This window comes from Euprymna scolopes, chromosome 3 (assembly GCF_053919585.1).
Source record: "Euprymna scolopes isolate OS-2025 chromosome 3, ASM5391958v1, whole genome shotgun sequence".
In the NCBI taxonomy this organism is placed as follows: Eukaryota; Metazoa; Mollusca; class Cephalopoda; order Sepiida; family Sepiolidae; genus Euprymna; species Euprymna scolopes.
In genome coordinates, this window is record NC_136484.1 from 186,202,959 (window position 1) to 186,223,912 (window position 20,954).

At 35.6% G+C, this 20,954-nt stretch overlaps 1 protein-coding gene and 1 pseudogene across 1 annotated transcript in view; both read right to left on the reverse strand.

Moving 5' to 3' along the window:
- Nucleotides 1-20,954, reverse strand: part of LOC145260380 (cadherin-related tumor suppressor-like) — a 736,127-nt gene that overhangs the window by 12,570 nt on the left and 702,603 nt on the right. Inside the window, exons 12-17 of the mRNA XM_080118334.1 lie at nt 16,991-17,763; nt 11,200-11,291; nt 8,749-10,113; nt 5,312-7,059; nt 3,203-3,303; nt 1,527-1,831 (exon numbers count right to left, since the gene is read on the reverse strand). Of these exons, the coding sequence (XP_079974460.1) occupies nt 1,527-1,831; nt 3,203-3,303; nt 5,312-7,059; nt 8,749-10,113; nt 11,200-11,291; nt 16,991-17,763 (4,384 nt within the window). The remainder of the gene's footprint in view (nt 1-1,526; nt 1,832-3,202; nt 3,304-5,311; nt 7,060-8,748; nt 10,114-11,199; nt 11,292-16,990; nt 17,764-20,954) is intronic.
- On the reverse strand, nt 14,876-14,994 carry LOC145263850 (5S ribosomal RNA; annotated as a pseudogene).

The window sequence follows — 20,954 nt, forward strand, 5'->3', positions numbered from 1 at the left end:
TGATCATCACTGTGTATATATATATATATATATATATATATATATATATATATATATAAACCTTTTTAAATAAAACTAATAATCAATTTTCTTTGTTATAATAGCTTGTTTGAATGTTTGATAGATTAATAAATATTGCAATTTATTTAATATTTACTTTCATCGAATTTTCTTATATATATATATATATATATATATATATATATATAAGTAACTATAAAAGAGCATATTAGGGAGAAAAATGAACTGCCGCTAGCATAAAAAGCAATGCTTTTTACGTTAACAAATAGAGCTTAGACGTTTGGACAATGTTTAAACATTGTAATTTCGCATAACCTTCTTAGCAGCAGCCAAATAGAAGAATGGTAAGAAGTGCTGACTGTCACCTAGGCGGTCGAGTTTCAATCCAGGTTTGAGATAGTTGCTAGTCTAACCACAGTGATGAGCTGTGATACAGCAAAACAGTACCGTATGTGGATGACTATATATATGGTGGATACTTCAGCCGATTTTGATGTATGATGCCCGCCACAACATCTAAGTTGTTCGGAAATCCACACAGATTATATGTTTATAATGGTGAAGACTTTTGTGTAGAACCTGCCTCACTTTTTGATTGCTAACCTTAGTCAGTGCAATGACTGCCACAAGACAGAGCAGACAGTAGACGGATTTTACATGAGAGTATTCCTTCTCCTAGATGCTTGTCTTAACAAAGGCTAACGGTACATCTCCGTGTTTTTTTACGTGTTCCCAGATACAAACCTGGAAATTCTTGTGTATCAGCATAGTACACACACCACATAGCATTCCTAAATGATCACAACCTGGTATTGGCCATGCATATAAAACACACGTTAAACCGAACATAACGTTATAAAACATCTTGGTATAAAATATATATTATATGTATATTTATATTAAATAAAGCTTATATTAAATGATGTAAATTATAATTTTTCTTCCTTTGAAGATTGTAATGCTGGGTATGGGGCAGCCAAACCAGCTGCCAACATTGCCCCGCTTTTTTATTGAAACCAACCGAGAGCTCTTTTTAGTATCCTTGCTGTTCCCTTAAGTGCAATTGTCTGAATCTCTTTTGCACTTGGTTCACCAGGAATATTAGTTAGGTAGGACTTCAGGTTCTTCTTCATAAGTCCTGTGGCACCTATGATAACTGGTATGATTGATATCCCCTTTAGATTCCAGTTTCTTTTCATATCATATATGAGACCTTGGTATTTGGTCTGTTTCTCTCTTTCAGCTCTGTTCAGACCGCCATCATTAGGAACACTCACTTCAATCAAGGTTTCAACTCTCTCTGACTTATTCCATATAACTATGTCAGGTTTCACAGCAGCATTTTCAAGGTAGGTGGCTGTAGGGATTACATGGTCGTAATGTATGGTATATAAGTCATTTCCAGTGGATTATTAAATGATGAACTAAATGATATATATATATATTTATATTAAATAAAGTTATAAAACACACGTTAAACCGAACATAAAAGACTAATCACTTACTTTTTTCACATTGGACTCCCATAAAATTATCTGGACAGATGCAGTGGAAAGTGCTCCATTTATCTTGACATGTGCCACCATTCTGGCATGGGTTGCTGCTACACGGACCTTTGTCATTTTTACGGACACATTTTTGACTGACTGTGCGTGAAGCCAATGGCTGAAGTCGAATCATATCCACTCCATTCACTATGAAACTCCGCATGCAGCCGATGAAGTCATGAGATCGAACTTGATTCGCTTGAATGACCTCAATGTTGGGAATTCCACCGAGGTACAAATGACCACCGTAAAGGCGTAAACTCCTTCAAAAATAAAGAAATCAAAATAAAATTCTCTTACTTTATCAAATTTAATTAAATTTGAATCATTCAAAACTAAGACATACAATATTTTCAACATAAATTAACCTCCCTTGTATCCCTAATCCGATAATACAAATGACCACTGTAAACCCCATTAGAAATAAAGAAAAATAAAAATAAACCAAGAATTTTTTAATTAAATTTAATTAAATTTGAATTCTTAAAATTAAACCGTTAGAAAAATATAAAATGTAATGTTCAAAATTTTTTTGTTTTGAACTTGAGTTTTTCAACGATATATGCTTTCATTAAAATTTCAGAAAGTGACTTCCAAACAAATCTATCTTTCGCCATTTTTTTTTTATTCATCCCGCTTTCTTTCAAGTCTATTTTATCACTTCTTCCATTTTTTCCTAGGCCTTCCCCTGTGAACTGAACCTACTACCTCAACTGCTCTACATAAAATAACTTAAGAAATTTCAGCTATTTTTCCATTGCTATACCATCGAAGTTTACTCTTCTGCAGACATCTCTTTATACCATCCAACTTTAATATTCTGTCTTTAAGACTCACATTAGTCATTCATTGTATTATTCTCATTTGTCTTCTTGCAACGCATGTCCTCAATCCTAACTGGATCGGTTTCACTTCAATAACACAACTCTGCATAGGTATGCCCGATAGACTCTTCCCTTGGTCGACACTCCTAATTCTTACAGACACAAGTGCACCTGCTCCACCCCGTGTTCCAATTCTATTACCAATGTAACAGGATTTCTCGATAACCTCAATAGCTTCATCATCCAGATATATTTTCTCCAGGTCCGAGTTCTCATCCATCTCCATCGTCTTCCACTTCTTACATACAAATTGCTTTTCCTTTTTCAACCGACCAAACATTTCACTGCATTTCGTATGCACCCAATGTTTACAAGTGCCACAAAAATTTGAATAATACCCGACTCCCTTTCCACAATTTGAAAACTGTGATCGTTTTGGGAATTTTTCCAAAACACTGATCATCACTTTGATCTTGGTAACATTCACTTTCAAACTTTTTTTTATTTTTGCTTGTGAGTCACCACTTATCAAGGCTCAAAGGCCATTTGAGGATAAGGGTTGATGAATGTAAGTATCTTTCAAGTTTTTAACTTAACGTCATCTATGATCATGATTATACATTATCAGCTCTAAACACTACATAACATCCATAATTTCTAAACACTACATAATATCCATAAGTTCTAAACACTACATAATATCCATAAGTTTAGGCCACAAAAAAGTTAGTTCTACATAAGTTCTTCTACTTTGGTCATCATTGCAGGAATATTTTGAAATTGAATTTTTGAAGCATTGACCGTACTTACTCGTATTGTAATTGCCCCTCGCTGGAACAGGTTTTATTGTTGTCTATACAAGTGCTGCAGTCTCCACTGGGATAGCATTTGTTAACAGAAATACGCACTTCCTTCAAAAAAGAATAAAGAAAAACAACATGACAATCTAATGAATTAAATTAAACTAATTACACACACACACACATATATATATATATATATTAGTTTAAGCTCTAATGTATTTTATTTTTCTCATTATTTTATTATTACTGTTGTCATAACTATTGGTAGAAGTATTATCAATTCATGTACACGTCTTTTTTTCTTACCTGTAATAATTTAACATACACACACATCTCTCTCTCTATATATATATATTGATATATTTTGATATACACATGCATACATACTGGTAAAAAATATGCAAAGGGTGATGTTTTTCTGCTTGATTTCTTTTTATGATATTTTTTTAAATAACCTAACACATTGTAATTAATAAGTATAAATTAAAAAAAATATTTTTTATAATTTCATAATCATCTTAGAAATGATTGTATTCCTAATCATTGCTGATTATGAATTCTTGGAACTGAGTGTATATGTGCATGTGCAAGAATGTGTGTAAGCGTGTGTACATGTGCATGCGCGTGTATACACACACACACACACACACACACACACACACACACACACACACACACACACACGGTGAGTCACGAGAAACGGATGTTTTTAAGGAAAACAAAACAGGTTTAAAGACTACCTTCCTCACTCCCTATCCCTTACTCAAAGAGAGTAAGGAACGTTCTAAAAACATCCATTTCCCGTGACCCCCCCCTTTTTTTTTTTTAATTTTTTCCTTTAAAGATTGTAACGCTGGGTATGGGGCAGACAAACCAGCTGCCAACATTTCCCTGCTTTTTATTGAAACCAACCGAGAGCTCTTTTTAGTATCCTCGTTGTTCCCTTAATTGCTGTATATATGACCATGTGTTTGTGTATATGCATGTACAAGCATGTGAATGCATGTGTATATGTAAGTATACAATTGAGCATGCGTATAAGACAGAACACACACACACATAATTGGATTATATATATATATATATATGCACGTTTATTTATTTTTATAATAATAATCACAGCGAGTAATTGTAGACTTGCTGTGATTAATAAGTGAATGTTTATAATATCGCCTCCACTTCCCCAAAGAAAATGTTCACTTCGAAGGCAAAAGATGGTGCAACATCAATAAAAAATGTTAAAAATGAAACCACTGGTATGAATTCACAAATATCTTATTAAATAAATATATTTTCTAACTCCGTTAATCGAACACAATCTGATCAACCTTTTTTTCTGAAAAAGTAAAAGTTCTCTTAGTCATTCGACCAGACGATTTCATATCTTACGTAACTTGTACGTTAAAATAAAGAAATAACCATTCATTTTTGTCACATATTAAATTTTTTCAAGAATACATATTTTGATAAAGGATGAAAAAACGAAACATGAAAAATTATAATAACACCTAGGATTTACAGGCTTTTATATTTTCTATTAGACTAATTTTTTATAGAAATCACACGAGACAAAGCATGAAGCCACCTGATGTAAGGATTAATGAAATAATTCAAGATTAAAAACTAGTCAATGATAAATGTTTGATACATGGATTCCGATCCAGAAAACAATTCTTACCCCTTTGTCTAAAACATCGTTCATGGAATGTGAGAACTAAAGAAAATAAAATATTTTATGTCAAATGTGAAAAATTCAAACAATGCCCATTTTATAATGAATTGTTTGAAAATCAAATTATATCTCGTAAATACATTTTTAAAGTGACATTCATTTTATTGATTCAAAAAATTGTTAATTATTTTTTATAAGACATTTGTTTCAAAAGGAATTAAATTGCAAGAATTTTAAATGAATAAAAAAAAACAGAATATATCCGTTTTATTTAAATATTTGACTGATTATTACAATTATTTTTATAAAGATAAAGACCCATTTTTCTTGATAGTATTAGCCCTGACAGACATTTCAAAATGAATATTATTAATAATAAGTTATACAGACTGCTATAGAAATCACCATGGAATTTCCACAAGCTAATGAAGCAATAATACTTACTCGGTGGATACGTAGTACCTGTACTTTATACCAAGAACCATCGTTCACTTTGTAGGGTACGTGGAGTTGTAGAATCGGTGTTCTTTGCGTCAAAATCGAGAAATGGACCATCCCTTCAACTATTTCAAGAGCCACAAAATTTTCCATCGGCCGCCCGATTGCTGGTTGGGCAGGATTATAAAGCAACAGTGCATTAGCCATCTTCGTGGCAACGTAGACGGTGATGTTGTTAACGTTCTCAGCGATAGTTGGAAATTCAAGGAAAGACAACTCTTCAAAGCTATATGTGATCTTAGAACAGAACTTGCCCCATTTGTCATATGGACATTGGCAGGTAAATCCATCCAAATCGTTAACACAGGTGCTTCCACCTTTACAGGAATTAAGTTTGCAATGGTCAACTCCCGTCTCACAGTAACGTCCAGAAAATCCCTTCTTGCATGTGCAGGTGAACGATCCAGGTACATTGTGACATGTACCTTGCTGGCATGGGTGCCTGTCACATTCGTTGATGTCATCGGTACAACTCGGACCGGTCCACCCATCGAGGCACATGCAGAAGGAATCTCCATTGTGTTTGGCAGTGCAGGTGCCGCCGTTATGACAGTAGACCTCCCCACAGCGCGTCTCTTGTATGTCACAGTTGGTGCCCCCGTAGCCAACGGCACACTTGCAAATATAGTCAGTAATGTTCGGACTGCTCACAATCACATAGTCTGTGTCAACGATTTGCCACTTGCCATTTATAGTCAACTGACTGGTACAGGTTCCACCGTTCTGGCACGGATTTAAAATACAAGAAGAAAAATCCAAAACTAAATTATTCACCGACAAGATGCTTTGAAGGCTGACTTTGAGGTTCTGTAATTTTTGGAGAAGAATTTCTTTTGGAACGATTTCATTGTTTTGATCTAGCGCCATCAAAAACACCAATAAATTTCCTTGAACTTGTTTCAAACCAAATATGTTGACCTTCCACATAAAATCGGATTCCGTTTCCAGATGGTTTATAAATTTCTCATATTTGGTGCGAACAAAATTATTTTCCTCCATGTCATACAGCTTTATAGTAACAGAATTTTCCAAAGTTTCATTTGTAAGGCTGGAAACATGGACAGTTGTGTTGTAGGTGACAGCATTGTGGATACCATCCTGGCCGCTAATAAGAAGTTGCTGTAAATCAGAATTCGGGAAGCTTAGGATCTGTAAATGGCACGTATGTGGAATAGAGAAAACGTTATCCTCAGCAGAGCTCTGTAAAATCTTGCAGGAGTAATCGCCTGAAGCATCTTCATCCAAGGGTTGGACGTTTGCAATGTACTCACTAGGAACCTTCCCTTGAAATAGATAAAGAAAGATCGTCACGGTCCGAGGTTTCGAAGGCATGTCGTTAATGTCTCGCACTATGATGCTAAAGGTTAAACTCGAGGTCATGGCTGGTACACCATTATCCATGACGGTGACGACAACAGGAAATTTGGCAATTTCTTCCCTGTCCAACAAGACCTTGGTGGTGACTAATCCATTTGTATCGATTTGAACGTAATTGCTGAAAGGTCCAGGAGTTGGATGAAAACTATAAGGACCTCGATTTGGGGGCAGATCACAATCTATCGTGTATTCGCTGAGTGAGATAACGTTGAAACCAGGTGACAGATTCTCCGTGACGTAGGCTACCAATGGTTTGCTCGTGAAAGCAGGTGCACAATCATTTACATCGCTGATGTAAAGTCGGACTGTAGCCATACCTGGAAATATAAATTTATGGAAATTAACAAAGCGAAAACAAAATATTTTGGAAATAATATCAAAATAATATTACAGGTTTCTGAATTTTTACGATGAGGATTGATTATTCGTATTCAAAGTCGATAAGGTACTTGGTAAAATTAAGTTGTAAGTTCCGTTTTTCTGGAGGTTGAATTTTCAATCCTCGAACAACATTTGAAATAAAATGATTTCTACTCAGTCATGGCTGACAAAATGACAGCATGCTACCGCTGTGGATTAAATAACAGGGTTCCATTCGAAATTCCATGAAGACTTGAGTTTGACAGGAAAATTCCCAAATTCGACTGAAAGATTCCCGAGTTTGACAATATACATCTGAAGAAGGTCGGAGGCTACATCGATCGAAGCGTTGTGAAAATAACACTCAAGAAGAAAACAGTAGTTTAAAGAATCCAAATACGAGAAAAGAAAACATAGTCCAAATCCAATTAATCGTTCAGCTTTATAAGATGTATCTAGAAATAAAATGCTCAATTACGTTAATAAGAACAAAGTATTTTATATTTAGAATATAAAATTATGCATTGATTAGCCGCCCGTGACGGCGGTTTCTGTTTGAGTTTTTCTATTTCAAGGATTTTAATTCTGCATAGAAAATGCCATAGTCAGCTATGGCATCCACTAGGCCAATCTTACACACCATACATTGCTGAATGAAAGATGAGATTTTCAGTTCATAGGTGTTGTACATTTCGATCTAACTTCTATATAAACTACTAGCAGGGAAACCCGATATTGCCCGGGATTGAATGAGGATCAATGCATGTTCCACACCATATTTTTTATGTTCATCGAAATCGGTGAAATTGCCTATTTTTTTAAAATATAATTTCGATTGATTGACTGCTCTAGTTAGGGACTAACTGTGGTGTACCAGGTAGAAACTTCACAGGTCTTTCCGGTGACTGAATCCACAATACATTGTAGTCTACATTGCACTGTAGAGAAATTATTTTATATAATGGCTTCAATTAAAGTTTCAAATTTAAAAGTCAAGCATCATGGTTCAATTGTAGTTTGAAGCAAATCTAGTATAAAATTTAATACGATATAGGAACCATTAACTATAAATAATAGGTAAAATCACATCTGAAAATACGCACATAAAATCTGTAATAAATAATGATGTATAGTGATAATAGTAAGATTGCTCATCAAAAGACCAAAGTAGGTTTAAGGCTCCCAAAATTTATGTTAGAATTGTCTGCAATAAAGTACTTGATAAAATGCGGTTGTAAGTTATATTTTTCTGGAGGTTGTAGGTTCAAACCTTAGTACAGGCGATAATAAAAATACAATTGTGAATTACTTAGAACTTCCACCCGGCCATGGCTGATGGAATGAGAGCATGCTATCCCCGTGGATTAAATAAAAGGTTCCGTTCAAAATACATTGCATTCTGGAGTTTAACAAGATACACCTAAAGAAGACCGGAAGTTACATTTTGGCCGAAACGTTATGAGAATAATACTGTAGGTGAGAATGGTAGTCTAAGAAATTGAGAAACATGAAATCAAAAGTTCAAATGTCCAGGATTTCGTGTAGGTTTAGGAGTGTAAAAGAAAAATTCAATTCAATTGAAATTGCGTATTTTTTGTTTTTTTTTTACTTAAAACTATTAGATTATGAAAGATAGATTGACTTACCAGTCTGCGGTGGTGTGCCTTTATCTGCAGCACCAACAGTAAGATTGTATATCGCCACGGTTTCTCGGTCCAGTTTTGAACGAGTGTAGAGTTGTCCGGAGACACTGTCCACCTGGAATGCATTTCCAATATTTCCAGCCAGGATGGTGTAGGTGAATTGGTGATCCTTGCGCCGTAGATCATTGTCATGGGCGGCTATTTGGATGACTGGTGTACCAGTAGACACACCCTCAGAGACAGACTCATTATAGACCGTCTTAGTGAACACGGGTGGGTCATTGGCATCGGTCACTGTGATGTGAACACGACACTGGTCAGTATCACCGCCCTTCACACTGCCCCAGTTTTTAGCCATGACATCCAAAGTGAGCCGAGGATGTAACTCATAGTCTGGCCGACCGGAGACTGTAATTGCTCCAGTCAGGGCGTTTATCTTGAAGCCGCGCAAGTTGCTGGAACCCATCAGGAAATAATAAACAACACCGTCTACTCCAGAATCAAGATCGGTGGCAAGTACTGAACCTACAGTGGTACCCTTCTTCACCGATTCGCTGATACTGAAATTATATTCGTTCTTCAAAAACACTGGGTAGAACTCATTGACACTGGTTAGGTGGACATTAACCACGGCAGTGTTTTGCAAATAAGAGCCAGGATTTTTGGCTAAGAGATGTAAGCTGTAAGTCTGCTTGAGTTCAAAGTCTAGTCGGGAACTGGTATTTATAGTTAGGGTCCGACTGTCCAAAAGAAACTTTGTTTTCGCGAGAACATCACCCACAATTCGATATTCGATATAACCGTAGCTCCCGGAATCAGCATCTGTCGCATTTAATTTAAAAATCGACGTGCCAATTGGAGAATTCTCAGGTATGTTGACATCAAACTCATCCTTTTCAAAAACCGGTGGATTGTCATTGATATCAGTTACAATGATGGTAAATATAACTGAGGTTTCCTTATAAAAAAGTCCATGATCCCTGGCAGTGATGTTAATCCGGTGTGTTTTGGTCTTTTCATAGTCCAGGGGTTTGTTTACCGAAAGGTTTCCATGCCGTTCATGTATGGCAAATAAGTGGTCCGGATCACCCCCGGTAATGTAGTAGCTGATTTCGCTATTCGGACCGTAATCATGGTCTTCCGCCTGGACAGTATCAAATATGCTTCCCACTGGAAGACCTTCCGAAATTTCTTTGTCGAAAACAATTCGACGGAACCCGGGTGCATATCTGTTGATGTCGGTTATCTTGAGATGTACGGTTGCAACATCCGAAGATTGGGGTGGTTGTCCCTTGTCGATAGCTTGGACCTTCAACTCAAATTCTTTGTCCATACTTTGGCTCAGGCTGTTGGTCACATGAATCGTACCTGCAAGAAGACAAGATATTTTAAAAGTCACTTTAATCTAAAACCACACTCCACACACACACACACACACACACACACGTATAAGTTGGTACATATCTCTCTCTCTTTCTATATATATATGTGTGTATGTGTGTGTGTGTGTGTGTGTGAGAGAGAGAGCTGGTACTGAAGATACTTAAGCTATTTTTCTTTTGCGTTTTTACTCCTGTATAATAATGTTAACTAACATATCACACAACAGTTCTTAAGAGTATTTTATACTTATAATTAGTATTATTTATTTGTTATACATACATTTTATATTTTTTTAATTTATATATTGGTACAATACAAACTTGATTGCGTTTACATTTTGTTATTGGGGAAGTGATATTTTCCACTGGAAAGCCACGAAGTAAACAGCTGTCTTAAACAGCTACATGGTAAACAATTGATGATAAATATTTTCTATTTTACAATTTAATTTACGTTTTCTTACTTTTCACTGTTATATAGCTATATCTGCTTCAGAAATTGGGAAATTTCCACCGGTAATTCGGCTTATATATGATGATTGTAACGTCTTGTCAGACGAGTGCCACTCTCTCAGGCACTTAAAGTCCATGAGCCCCAAAATGACTTCCATCGCCACGAGACCATTTTAATAGACAAAGATGTTACAGAGTCTTAGCTTTGTACGACAGCTAAGTTTATCTCTCGGTTCAAAATGTTGAGATCCAGCAACAAGCAAGAGCAAGATAGCCAGCAACAAGTTAAACTGCAGACCAGCTTAATATGGGTACTGGTCTCCCGCTCGATGGTTTTTTAAATCAGAGATTTGCTTCTCCTAGAAATATATATACACATACACACACCTTTATTCCTCATGTTTGTATATATTCATAATAATCCCATTATCGCACTAAAAGTCAGTTTCGTCATTCACCTTAGACCAACTGCTTTTTTATTCTGATATAATTTTATATGTTGACACATTACAGAACAGTTCTTAGGAGTAACTTTTTAATGTCGTATTAATACTTTTTAAGCTTAATATATATATTAGTGAAATTGTATTTTTCTCATTTACTTTATATATATGCTTACCATTAGCTTTATTAATATGGAAATAGTTGGTTCCATTTCCCGCGACAACAACGTATTCCACTCTGGCATTCATACCATAATCCTTTTCATCTCTGAAAGGGAAACAATTTAAATAAATTAATTTCATTTTTACTTGAAAAATGTTTAAAAAATTAAAAAAAAAGGAAAATTATGAGAAAAAAAACTGAATAAAATCTGAAATGATATATTTCAGTTTGAATTTATAATGAGGAACATAAGGACAGCAAAAGCGAAATAAATAACAAAAAAAAAAAAAAAGAAAAGAAATCAAAAACAAAAAATGCTTAAACATTTGATTTAATTTGCAATTTGCAGGGAGAAAAACGGAAAAAAAAAGATCTTTATCATTTGATTAGTTTTATGTGCGGGAATTTATGGCGCTATTTCGCATCTTAGCAAAGCGGACGACATTTAGATGTTGCTCTCTTCTTCGTTGATTGGTTGCTACCTCGTGGAATGAACGAATGAAAAAGCTGCTCGTGAAAGTAATCACATTACAGACATTTTTGACACCCAGAAGATTTGTTTTCAAAAATGTATTTCTCCTCTTCCATTTTTTTTTTTTTTTTTTTTTTTTTTTTAGAAATATGTCAATTATTCAGCAGATAATTTTAAAACGAAATTAATGAGTTTTCTTTTTATAATTCCTTACTTAGTTTGGCATAAGGCTAAAAAGGAGTGTAATCGTTTATTTTTTTATTACTATAAAATAACTTTTCAACAAAAGTGTTAATACAGTTCATGCTGATTCGAGTTCGATATTTCGTTTCATTTATGAAACTTTGTAAAAAAAAAATATTCAACAGATCAACTAGATATAGACAAAGTTAGATATAGTGTTCACAGAAAGGACAGATGGGGCAGGTAAAAAGGAGGATAGAGTTAAGGTGCTACTGATTAGCCAAAAGTTGGGAGATTATAGATGGCTGATTGGTGGCAATGTTCGATGCTGAGTAACTACGCAGAGAAAGAAGTGCATGCTAAAGAGAGAAAATAAGTAGGAGTAGGATAATATGATTGTTCAATCCTTTTCATAAACTCATAAAACTATGTTTTCCATCAAAAACACCCAATTATATATGTGATGAGTATGTGTGGACGCGCTCAAGAATTGTATGTCAATAGCTTTATCGGGCGTACCTATGGTGAAAATCAGTTCGTCCAAGGGCTAAAAAAACCAGAACCAGAGTCATTTAGTAACTGCCGAATTTTACTTTGGTAACGTGTCGCGTCGAATCGTCGGAGGTGTTCGGGATCGTGTCGCGTCGAATCGTCGGAGGTGTTCGGGATCGTGTCGCGTCGAATCGTCGGAGGTGTTCGGGATCGTGTCGCGCCGAATCGTCGGAGGTGTTCGGGATCGTGTCGCGCCGAATCGTCGGAGGTGTTCGGGATCGTGTCGCGTCGAATCGTCGGAGGTGTTCGGGATCGTGTCGCGTCGAATCGTCGGAGGTGTTCGGGATCGTGTCGCGTCGAATCGTCGGAGGTGTTCGGGATCGTGTCGCGTCGAATCGTCGGAGGTGTTCGGGATCGTGTCGCGTCGAATCGTCGGAGGTGTTCGGGATCGTGTCGCGTCGAATCGTCGGAGGTGTTCGGGATCGAGTCGCGTCGAATCGTCGGAGGTGTTCAGGATCGTGTCGCGTCGAATCGTCGGAGGTGTTCGGGATCGTGTCGCGTCGAATCGTCGGAGGTGTTCGGGATCGTGTCGCGTCGAATCGTCGGAGGTGTTCGGGATCGTGTCGCGTCGAATCGTCGGAGGTGTTCGGGATCGTGTCGCGTCGAATCGTCGGAGGTGTTCGGGATCGTGTCACGTCGAATCGTCAGAAGTGTTCGGATAGAGTCGTGTTGAATCGATGGAGGTGTTTGGGTTTGAACTGATGGACTTGTTTAGGATCGTGTCTGGGTTTATGTGCGAAATTTTTGCCGCATGTGATAATTTTTTTCTTTTGTGAAGCAACAGATTAATAAAAGAAAATTTTCACACCTTTACAATTTTGTACTACGTTTGTTTGCCATTATGAAGATGTATATGGTACTGAGTCTTAATTGAGAATTCCTTATCCAGTTTAGATCAAAATCACGTGATTTCGATTCTATCAAATTTCTAAGATTTAAGCTAAAACCTTAAACTTCTTAAGGAATTCGAAACCAGGGAATCTTGTTTTATTAGTGCCTAATGACTCCGGATCAAATTTAATACAAATCGGAAATATTGAAATTTTCAAATGCGACGTTTAGTAGCCATGCTATGCCATCTAGAACACTTAAAAATAATACAAATCAACGGAAATCTGGAGAAAATAACTTGTGTGCATGGTAACAATTAAAATCGGATTGTTAAAAAAAAGTTATATTCACATTCGTAAAACAATGTCTCCTATTTCGTATCCAAAAATTCTGATTTTCAACAGAATTTCAAGTAGAACTTTAAACATAGCTAATAGATTTAACCAGGAATTGCAAAGAAAATTCTTGGATTAATTCTTTTCCTGATAATGAGATTCTGCTATCTTAGACTCAGATAAATTATATCTAATAAAAAAATCCAATCTTTTCCACCATTTTTCTTGCGACTAGGACTACCATCTTAATATACAGCAATCTAATATTTTTGAAAATCTGAAAGTTCTTTGCTTTAATCTCATCAGAAAATGCAGGCGATTCCTATTGTCTTACCAACTGTTTACTGCTCTGGAAAAGTTAGACTTTGTACGGATTTGTTTTTCTAAAATTGTATTTAAAAACTGTTATTAAATTGTACAAAGAGAATTGAACAGAATATTTGAAATGATTTTCGCATCGAAGCAATAATAAAGTATTATTGAATTCTAATGAAAATTCGTTTCTCTCATAATTAACACACAAAATGCTCATTGAGTTATGAGAAAACTTTCGACTGAAAGAAGGAGAAGCTGAAACTCTTAAATCAACCAATGGTTTCATCACTTCATGAAATGATTACACGTCGCTTGAGGCATGGAAAAATAATCAACATTTCTTTACGTTTTAAGCTAACATCATAAATTAAGTTATGTTGAAATAATACGATTTCTTTGCTTCTATTTGATTTTTATCAACAACTTTGAAATGATTTGTGCTTTAGGTTCGTTTCTTCCAGCATTTTACTCGATTAATTCAGCAGAATATCCATTCAGGTCGAACCGAGTAGTTTTCTATTGTAAACTATCTATATAAATAAAACAGATGTATGTATATATGTGTGAAAATATTTAGCATATAAGCTCTTAAACAACTGATCACATAAGACTGAAATTAAGAGGAAATAATTATACACCAAAGATGATTTATAGCGTGTAAAATCTGTTTGAATGGATGAATAAAGCGAACAGAAATATGTCGCCAAGTTAAAATGCAAAGTGTTCATCTCAACTTACTGACACATTCCTTTTGCTTGAAAAGGAATAATTTTAGAGTTTTCTTTTTTTGCTTGAAGAGGTTTAATTTTACATCTTTCTTATCTATCGATAGCTCAAACGGTAGGGAATGCGGCGATTTTTTGTGTGAGCAGTTTAACCGGCTTCCTCCGAAGGAGGAAGTTTCATGGGAGTGTGAAAGTCCCCAGTCGCATGTATATCCCCGTTAGAGGAGATGAAATTAGGTTTTTGCAACTTTTTGCAGGGAGGTGTCAACGTCCTCTTACATACAGCATCTGGACTTCCCAAATTGGTCACCCATTTTAGTAATGACCAGGCTCAACGTTGCTTAACTTCGGTGATCTGACGGGAACCGGTGTGTCAACGTGATTATGCCGTATATGAATGCGGCTATAGCGCTAAATGTTTTAGTTTCGATTCTAGCTGAATGGCACCAAAAGAATTTTTTATATAAAAAAAAAAAAATTTGAAATCAGTAATATATATATATATATATATATATTCAAAACAGAATTTTCTCTGTAATACAAAAGTACGAAATCTGTATGATTTAAATATATTTAAGTGTCTTTTACAACTGGGCCAGTTCGGGCGTCCCTTGCTAATCTATATATAGAAAACGAAGATATTTTCTGTGTACTTTTCTGCATTTGTCTCAACCAATGCACTAAGCCTAATTACTAGATATGTGTATATGCGTCTTTCCATTTGTCGGATCACTACTGAACATGAAGTAACAGTTGACAGTGAAGAGAGAATTACATAAAAGGTGATTGAAAGAGGCGAATAGGGAATATATTAAATATAAGACTCATCTACATAAAGTAATCTTGATTTTTTTCCTCCCGTATCTACAGTTCCAAAAATCAGTGAACACTTCCTAAAAAAATCTTTCACAATTAGCACATAGTATTACTCACAACGTGTTTCACGAAACGATTATATAAGATCTGTTATTTTTTACGGATATATAAGCACATTTTTTTAATAGTTGCTTATTTTTAATTTTCGCTTTTCTAAGCGGCGAAGAACTTACCTCCCTTTTATTTTCGTCTTTTTTGATGGAGCGTATTTTATTATTTTTATTTAATATTTAAATATCTTATTAAAATATTTATTTTTAAATATAATATAAAATGATACAGAATAAAAGATCGAGAATATAAAAATATATACTACTGCATATAAATTTAATCGTTGATTCAATAGGGGGGATTACAGTATGCTCTTTATACCGTCATTTCAAAGCCTAATGCTTCTCATCAGAAGAGGAGAGAAGGTGCTAGATAACATATTAGAGATGTGACGTCTAGTGATAAATACATTAGGAGCGAATAATTTGGTGCGAGAGAAAGAGTGTAATACCTTGAAATTGTTGGGGAAGGTAGATAGGGGAAGTACAGTAATTAATGAGATATAGTATGAAAATTGCGGATATCATAGTAGATATTAGTATGTTTTTTTTTGTTTTTTTTTTACATGGGGGTCACCACTTATCAAGGCCCGAAGGCCATTCAGGGATAAGGGTTATTGCGTGTACAGTAATCAATGAGATAGTATTGTAGTAATCATTAGTATTAGGGGTTTTGATAGAGTGTCCTACTTAAGGGGGGTTTGTCAGGAGTTTGTTTATGTTGGACTTGAAGACGTACAAGTTGTAGTCAGTTGGGAAACAGGCAAGGGGCAGAGAATTCCACTGGCGTGCAGTTCTAAGAAAGAAGCTCTGCTAATGGAAGCTACGTTTGGATTTAGGCACAGATAAAGAGTGGGGAAAATTATTGACAGTAGTTTCAGCCAAACGGGTGTTTCTCGTGAAAGATTGGCGAGAGGGGACGAGAGATTGGAGCTCAGACGAGCACCTGCCATGGAAATAACGATAAAACAAAGACAGGCTCGCAACGTCTCTCCTGTGGGAGAGAGGTTGCAGGGAAGAGAAAAGGGCATCCCCCACTAAACCACGAAGTCTATTTTGTACTCTGTCAAGGCAGGATAGGCTGTTTTTAGCAGCTCCTGCCCAGATGTGGCAGCAGTACTCCATCTTTGGACGTACTTGGCTTTATACAGATAGAGAATTGCATCAATAGTGAGATATCCTCTGGAGCGGTAGAAGCATTCCACCATTTTCCTAGCGTCCCTGGCAACAGATTTGATGCATGTGTTCCATTTTAGATCAGGAGTAAATGTGAAGTGGTTAAGGGGTTTACCAAGGGAGATTATAGAGTATGTGTTCAATACGTACGTCCATATATGGAGATATGCATTTGATATCAAGAAAACAATAGGGGAAGGGAGTAAAGGTAGACGCTGTTATAATCATATAGAATTAGTGAGTATGAACAGAGATGGGGTTTTTATTAAAAAAACAAAAAAAAACTTACCTTGCAACCACTTGAAGTATTTTATCTCCAATCGTAACATTGTAAGGCACCGCTGAGAAATAGAATCTCTTTTCAAAGCGAGGGGGATTATCATTTGCATCTATAACTTGGATAGTAACCAAAACCTCAGAGGAACGAGATGGCACCCCCAAATCCACAGCCTGTACGACCAGCTCATGATGGTTGTACAGGCTGCTATTGTCATAGTGGAGCTGCTGAATAGCATAGATGATGCCTGTCTTGTCTGTGATGTTGAACAGTTTCGAAGGCATCTTCAGCGAGTAGTACAGTTGGTTGCTGGGAGACGTCTTATCATTGTCGGAGGCCATAATCGTACCAACTTTAACAGGAGGTACCTGCAATTCAGAGACCTCAAATAGGAATGCCGGCAGAGAGAATACGGGTGCATTGTCGTTGACATCGGTTACTTCAATTGTCACATCTGTCCGTGTATTATACGAGCTAGCTTTAGCTGCGACTGGCAATCGGTAGTATTGTTGGGTCTCGAGATCGAGTGGTTCGTTAACCGTGATGTTTCCGCTGGTTGGATCCAGAGCAAATTTATTGGAAGGGTTCTTTAAGAGTTCATAAGTGACAGCTGCATTTTTTCCAATATCTGGGTCTTTTGTGGAAAGTTGAAGAACAAACGACCCGACTTCGGCATTTTCTGGAATGCTAGCAGTAAACAAGCGCGTGAAGCGTGGCGCATTGTCGTCGACATCCAGAATATGGATGTCAACTGTAGTTGTACCAGTCTGTTGATTTGAGCCTCCCTAAATTGAAAAACAAAAAGATAAAAAACAAAACAATTAAATATGTTTCTGAATTTTTTGAAATGATTAATAATTCGTATTATTTGGATAAGGTGCATGGTAAAATTCAGTCGTAAATGATACTCTTCAAGACGTTGAAGGTTCAAATCTCAGTGTAGTCAATACACTCAAAATACAATTGTGAATTACTTAGAACATCTATTCAATCATGGCTGATAGAACAAGAACATTCTACTTCCCCTCGTAAGTAGTAAAGGGTTCCATTCGAAATTCTGTACAGATTCAGGAGTTTAACAGAAAGATTCCCGAGTTTGAGAAAATGCATCTGATAAAAGTCGGAGGTTACATCGGCTAAAACGTTGTGAACACTCAAGATGAGATCAGTCATAATCATTAGCGGCCCTGTTGTTTAACAGCGTTAGTGATTATGCCTCTCCAATGCGGGTGGCTATCCATAGTTCGAAACAGCTAAACTTTTGACAATAATGCCGTCCAATCGATCAAGTTGTCCATCAAAGAGCGTCTTGATCGACCTTGCTTTTTCGATCCTGGCATTCTACCAGTCAATACCAGATGATCTATGCATCTTTGACGGTAAATATGTCCCAAGAAAGTCATTTGCCTTTTCATGATAGTTTCCATCAGCATTCCTTTAGTGCATCTAGTCGAAAACAGTAGTTTGAAGAAACCAAATAATACGAATCATATCAGTGAAATCATAATGATTTGAAAATTACAGATTCAGAAATAATTGCCCAGCGTATCATTTTATTTTCTTCTTAGAAGATTAAAACAATAAATAGCCGTTGGCAAGGGAAACACACAATTCATCTTTCGATTCCATCGTGGATGCCGTGATTTATTTGTTGTAGAATCGCTTGAATTTTTCTTGACATCGATTTTTCTCTATCAAAAATGTCCAGTTGAATTATTTAAATGTATATTTTATAGATAGTGGCTATACCATTATAGTAGTTAAAAACAAATGAACAATGGCATATTGTGACTACTTCATACGAAAATCACACTGTAGATAGCATGGCCTTGTTCTCTGCCGGTCTGATGTGTGCTCATGTGTAGCTCTAGCTAAATCCCTTTCCCAGGCTTTACCTTCTGGATCTTTGGATAAAACTTTCTAGACTATAATAATATTTATTTTTGTAGCAACCCAGAATGTTCCTTTTTGGGGAGTTGGGTTTCTCCAAAAAAAAAAAAAATCGAGTCTTTAATTTTAATTTTCCCTTGAAGTAATCAAGAAAATCAGGGCATGATTATGTCTATCTGCTGCTTTTGTCTGAAATTTTATTTATTCTCTCGTTTTTCCAATATTTGCTGCCGTCGATCTAATTTTCACAAAGAAAATCCTAATCTGAATGAATTCTTTGAGGATGATCAACTTTAATTAAAAAAAAAAGAATCTCTTCAAGTTAATTTCTGTTATATATCAATCCTCCATCACGAGAGAAGTTAATTCATTCAGTGTGAATGAGTTAACTCCCCTGACAACCAACAATTTCCTTGCACGCTAAATCTGGTTGTTAAATATTAAATTTAATCTAATTCAATTAGCATTTTTCTTTAGATGTCATGATATTAAAGAGTATTATTTTATCCTTGACAGAATAAAGAACTGAACGCTAATCGGTTTTAATTTCATTTTCTCTAAAAAATAAAAAAATAAAAAATCAAGAAACTGAGTTCAATCCTCACTAGTGGATATAAACGAATTATTGTTGATTTATTATCAAAAATAGGCATCTCTTCTGAATTTCTGGGAATTACAACTCGGTTCTTGCGATATCACTATGAAATAATCGCAGAATACAGAAAATAGATTCATAAAAATAGCATCCATTTTATATTACAGTAGTAGAATACCCGTTTCATGACGGGTATCTGTCTACTCTACTATTATGTAAATGGAACTTTGTATAGCTATGTATCTGTGAATTCGTTCCCTATGGACTAAAAAGCGGCTGGGTCGATTTTTATGAAATTTCACGCAAAGACACTTTATGTGCCTGGCAGTGTTCTAAGGTATGTTTTATGTCGAAATGTTTTAGATAAGTATCGATAATTGAAATAATAAAAAAAAAAACAGGCGATATTGACCAAAGTTTACATCGTACACAGCTTAACATCACATTCTATAAATTTTAATACCACACAAGCCGAAAGGCTCAGCATATAAAATCAACAGTATGTTTTTTTGATATAACAGAGGCACATTCGTAATTAATGTTTCTGTTTAAAGCACAATTTCACAATGATTCTTGACTTTTTCATTTTAAACTTGAATTCAAGCGATTATTACCGTACCAGCAGTAATATTTTGAGCACAGTTGAAGCATGATACTTGACATTTGCATTTTAAACATAATTGCAAGTCATTATATATAAAAATAATTTTATAAAATCAACAGTAGGTTCACCGACTTCGATGGCAATAAAAATAGGGGAGTGTGAAACAGTTGTTGATCATCATTCAATCCGGGCAACGTGGAGTCACCCTGCTAGTAAGCAATAAATATAACATTAGTTTTACATTTTTATGTGCATGTGAATATTGTTTTTTCTAAACAGTTCACTTCTGGTAAGTAGAAAAAATACTGAGATCGAAACCAAAACCTAAAGACAATGAGGCAAGTACGATAACCATTAGGCCAAACTTGACATGATCTTTAAAATGCGTTTTCAAATCAACTTTAAGTTAACATGTTTCACAACCACGCATGCACATTCGTGAAACAGTTGACATACAGACAAAAATTTGATCACCTCCGCATACCAATTGTTCAATTATGACGCCTAAGCATTCCTTTTTCCGAATGAAAATCGATTAAAAAAATTTCCACTTTTCTGAATATTCTATATATCAACTTTCAAGTTTGTAAATCAAAAATTCGTATAGTTGAGAAGTGTCCTCACACATGCACACATTCTCACTTTTATAGATATATTACATTGTCAGTGTGTAAGCCATTCTCATGTTATTTGGAATATTTGGTTCGAGTGTACTTGAAGGGTAAAGAATCTCCATATCAGATTATCCTGACAAACCGTTGTATAGAGAAAAAGACACTCAAGGACAGGGTCTTGTAAGCATTCGAACTCTACATATCTGTACAAGATAATCTCCTAAATTAATGAAAGGATTGTTATGAACTTTGAAATATATATTCTTGACAACA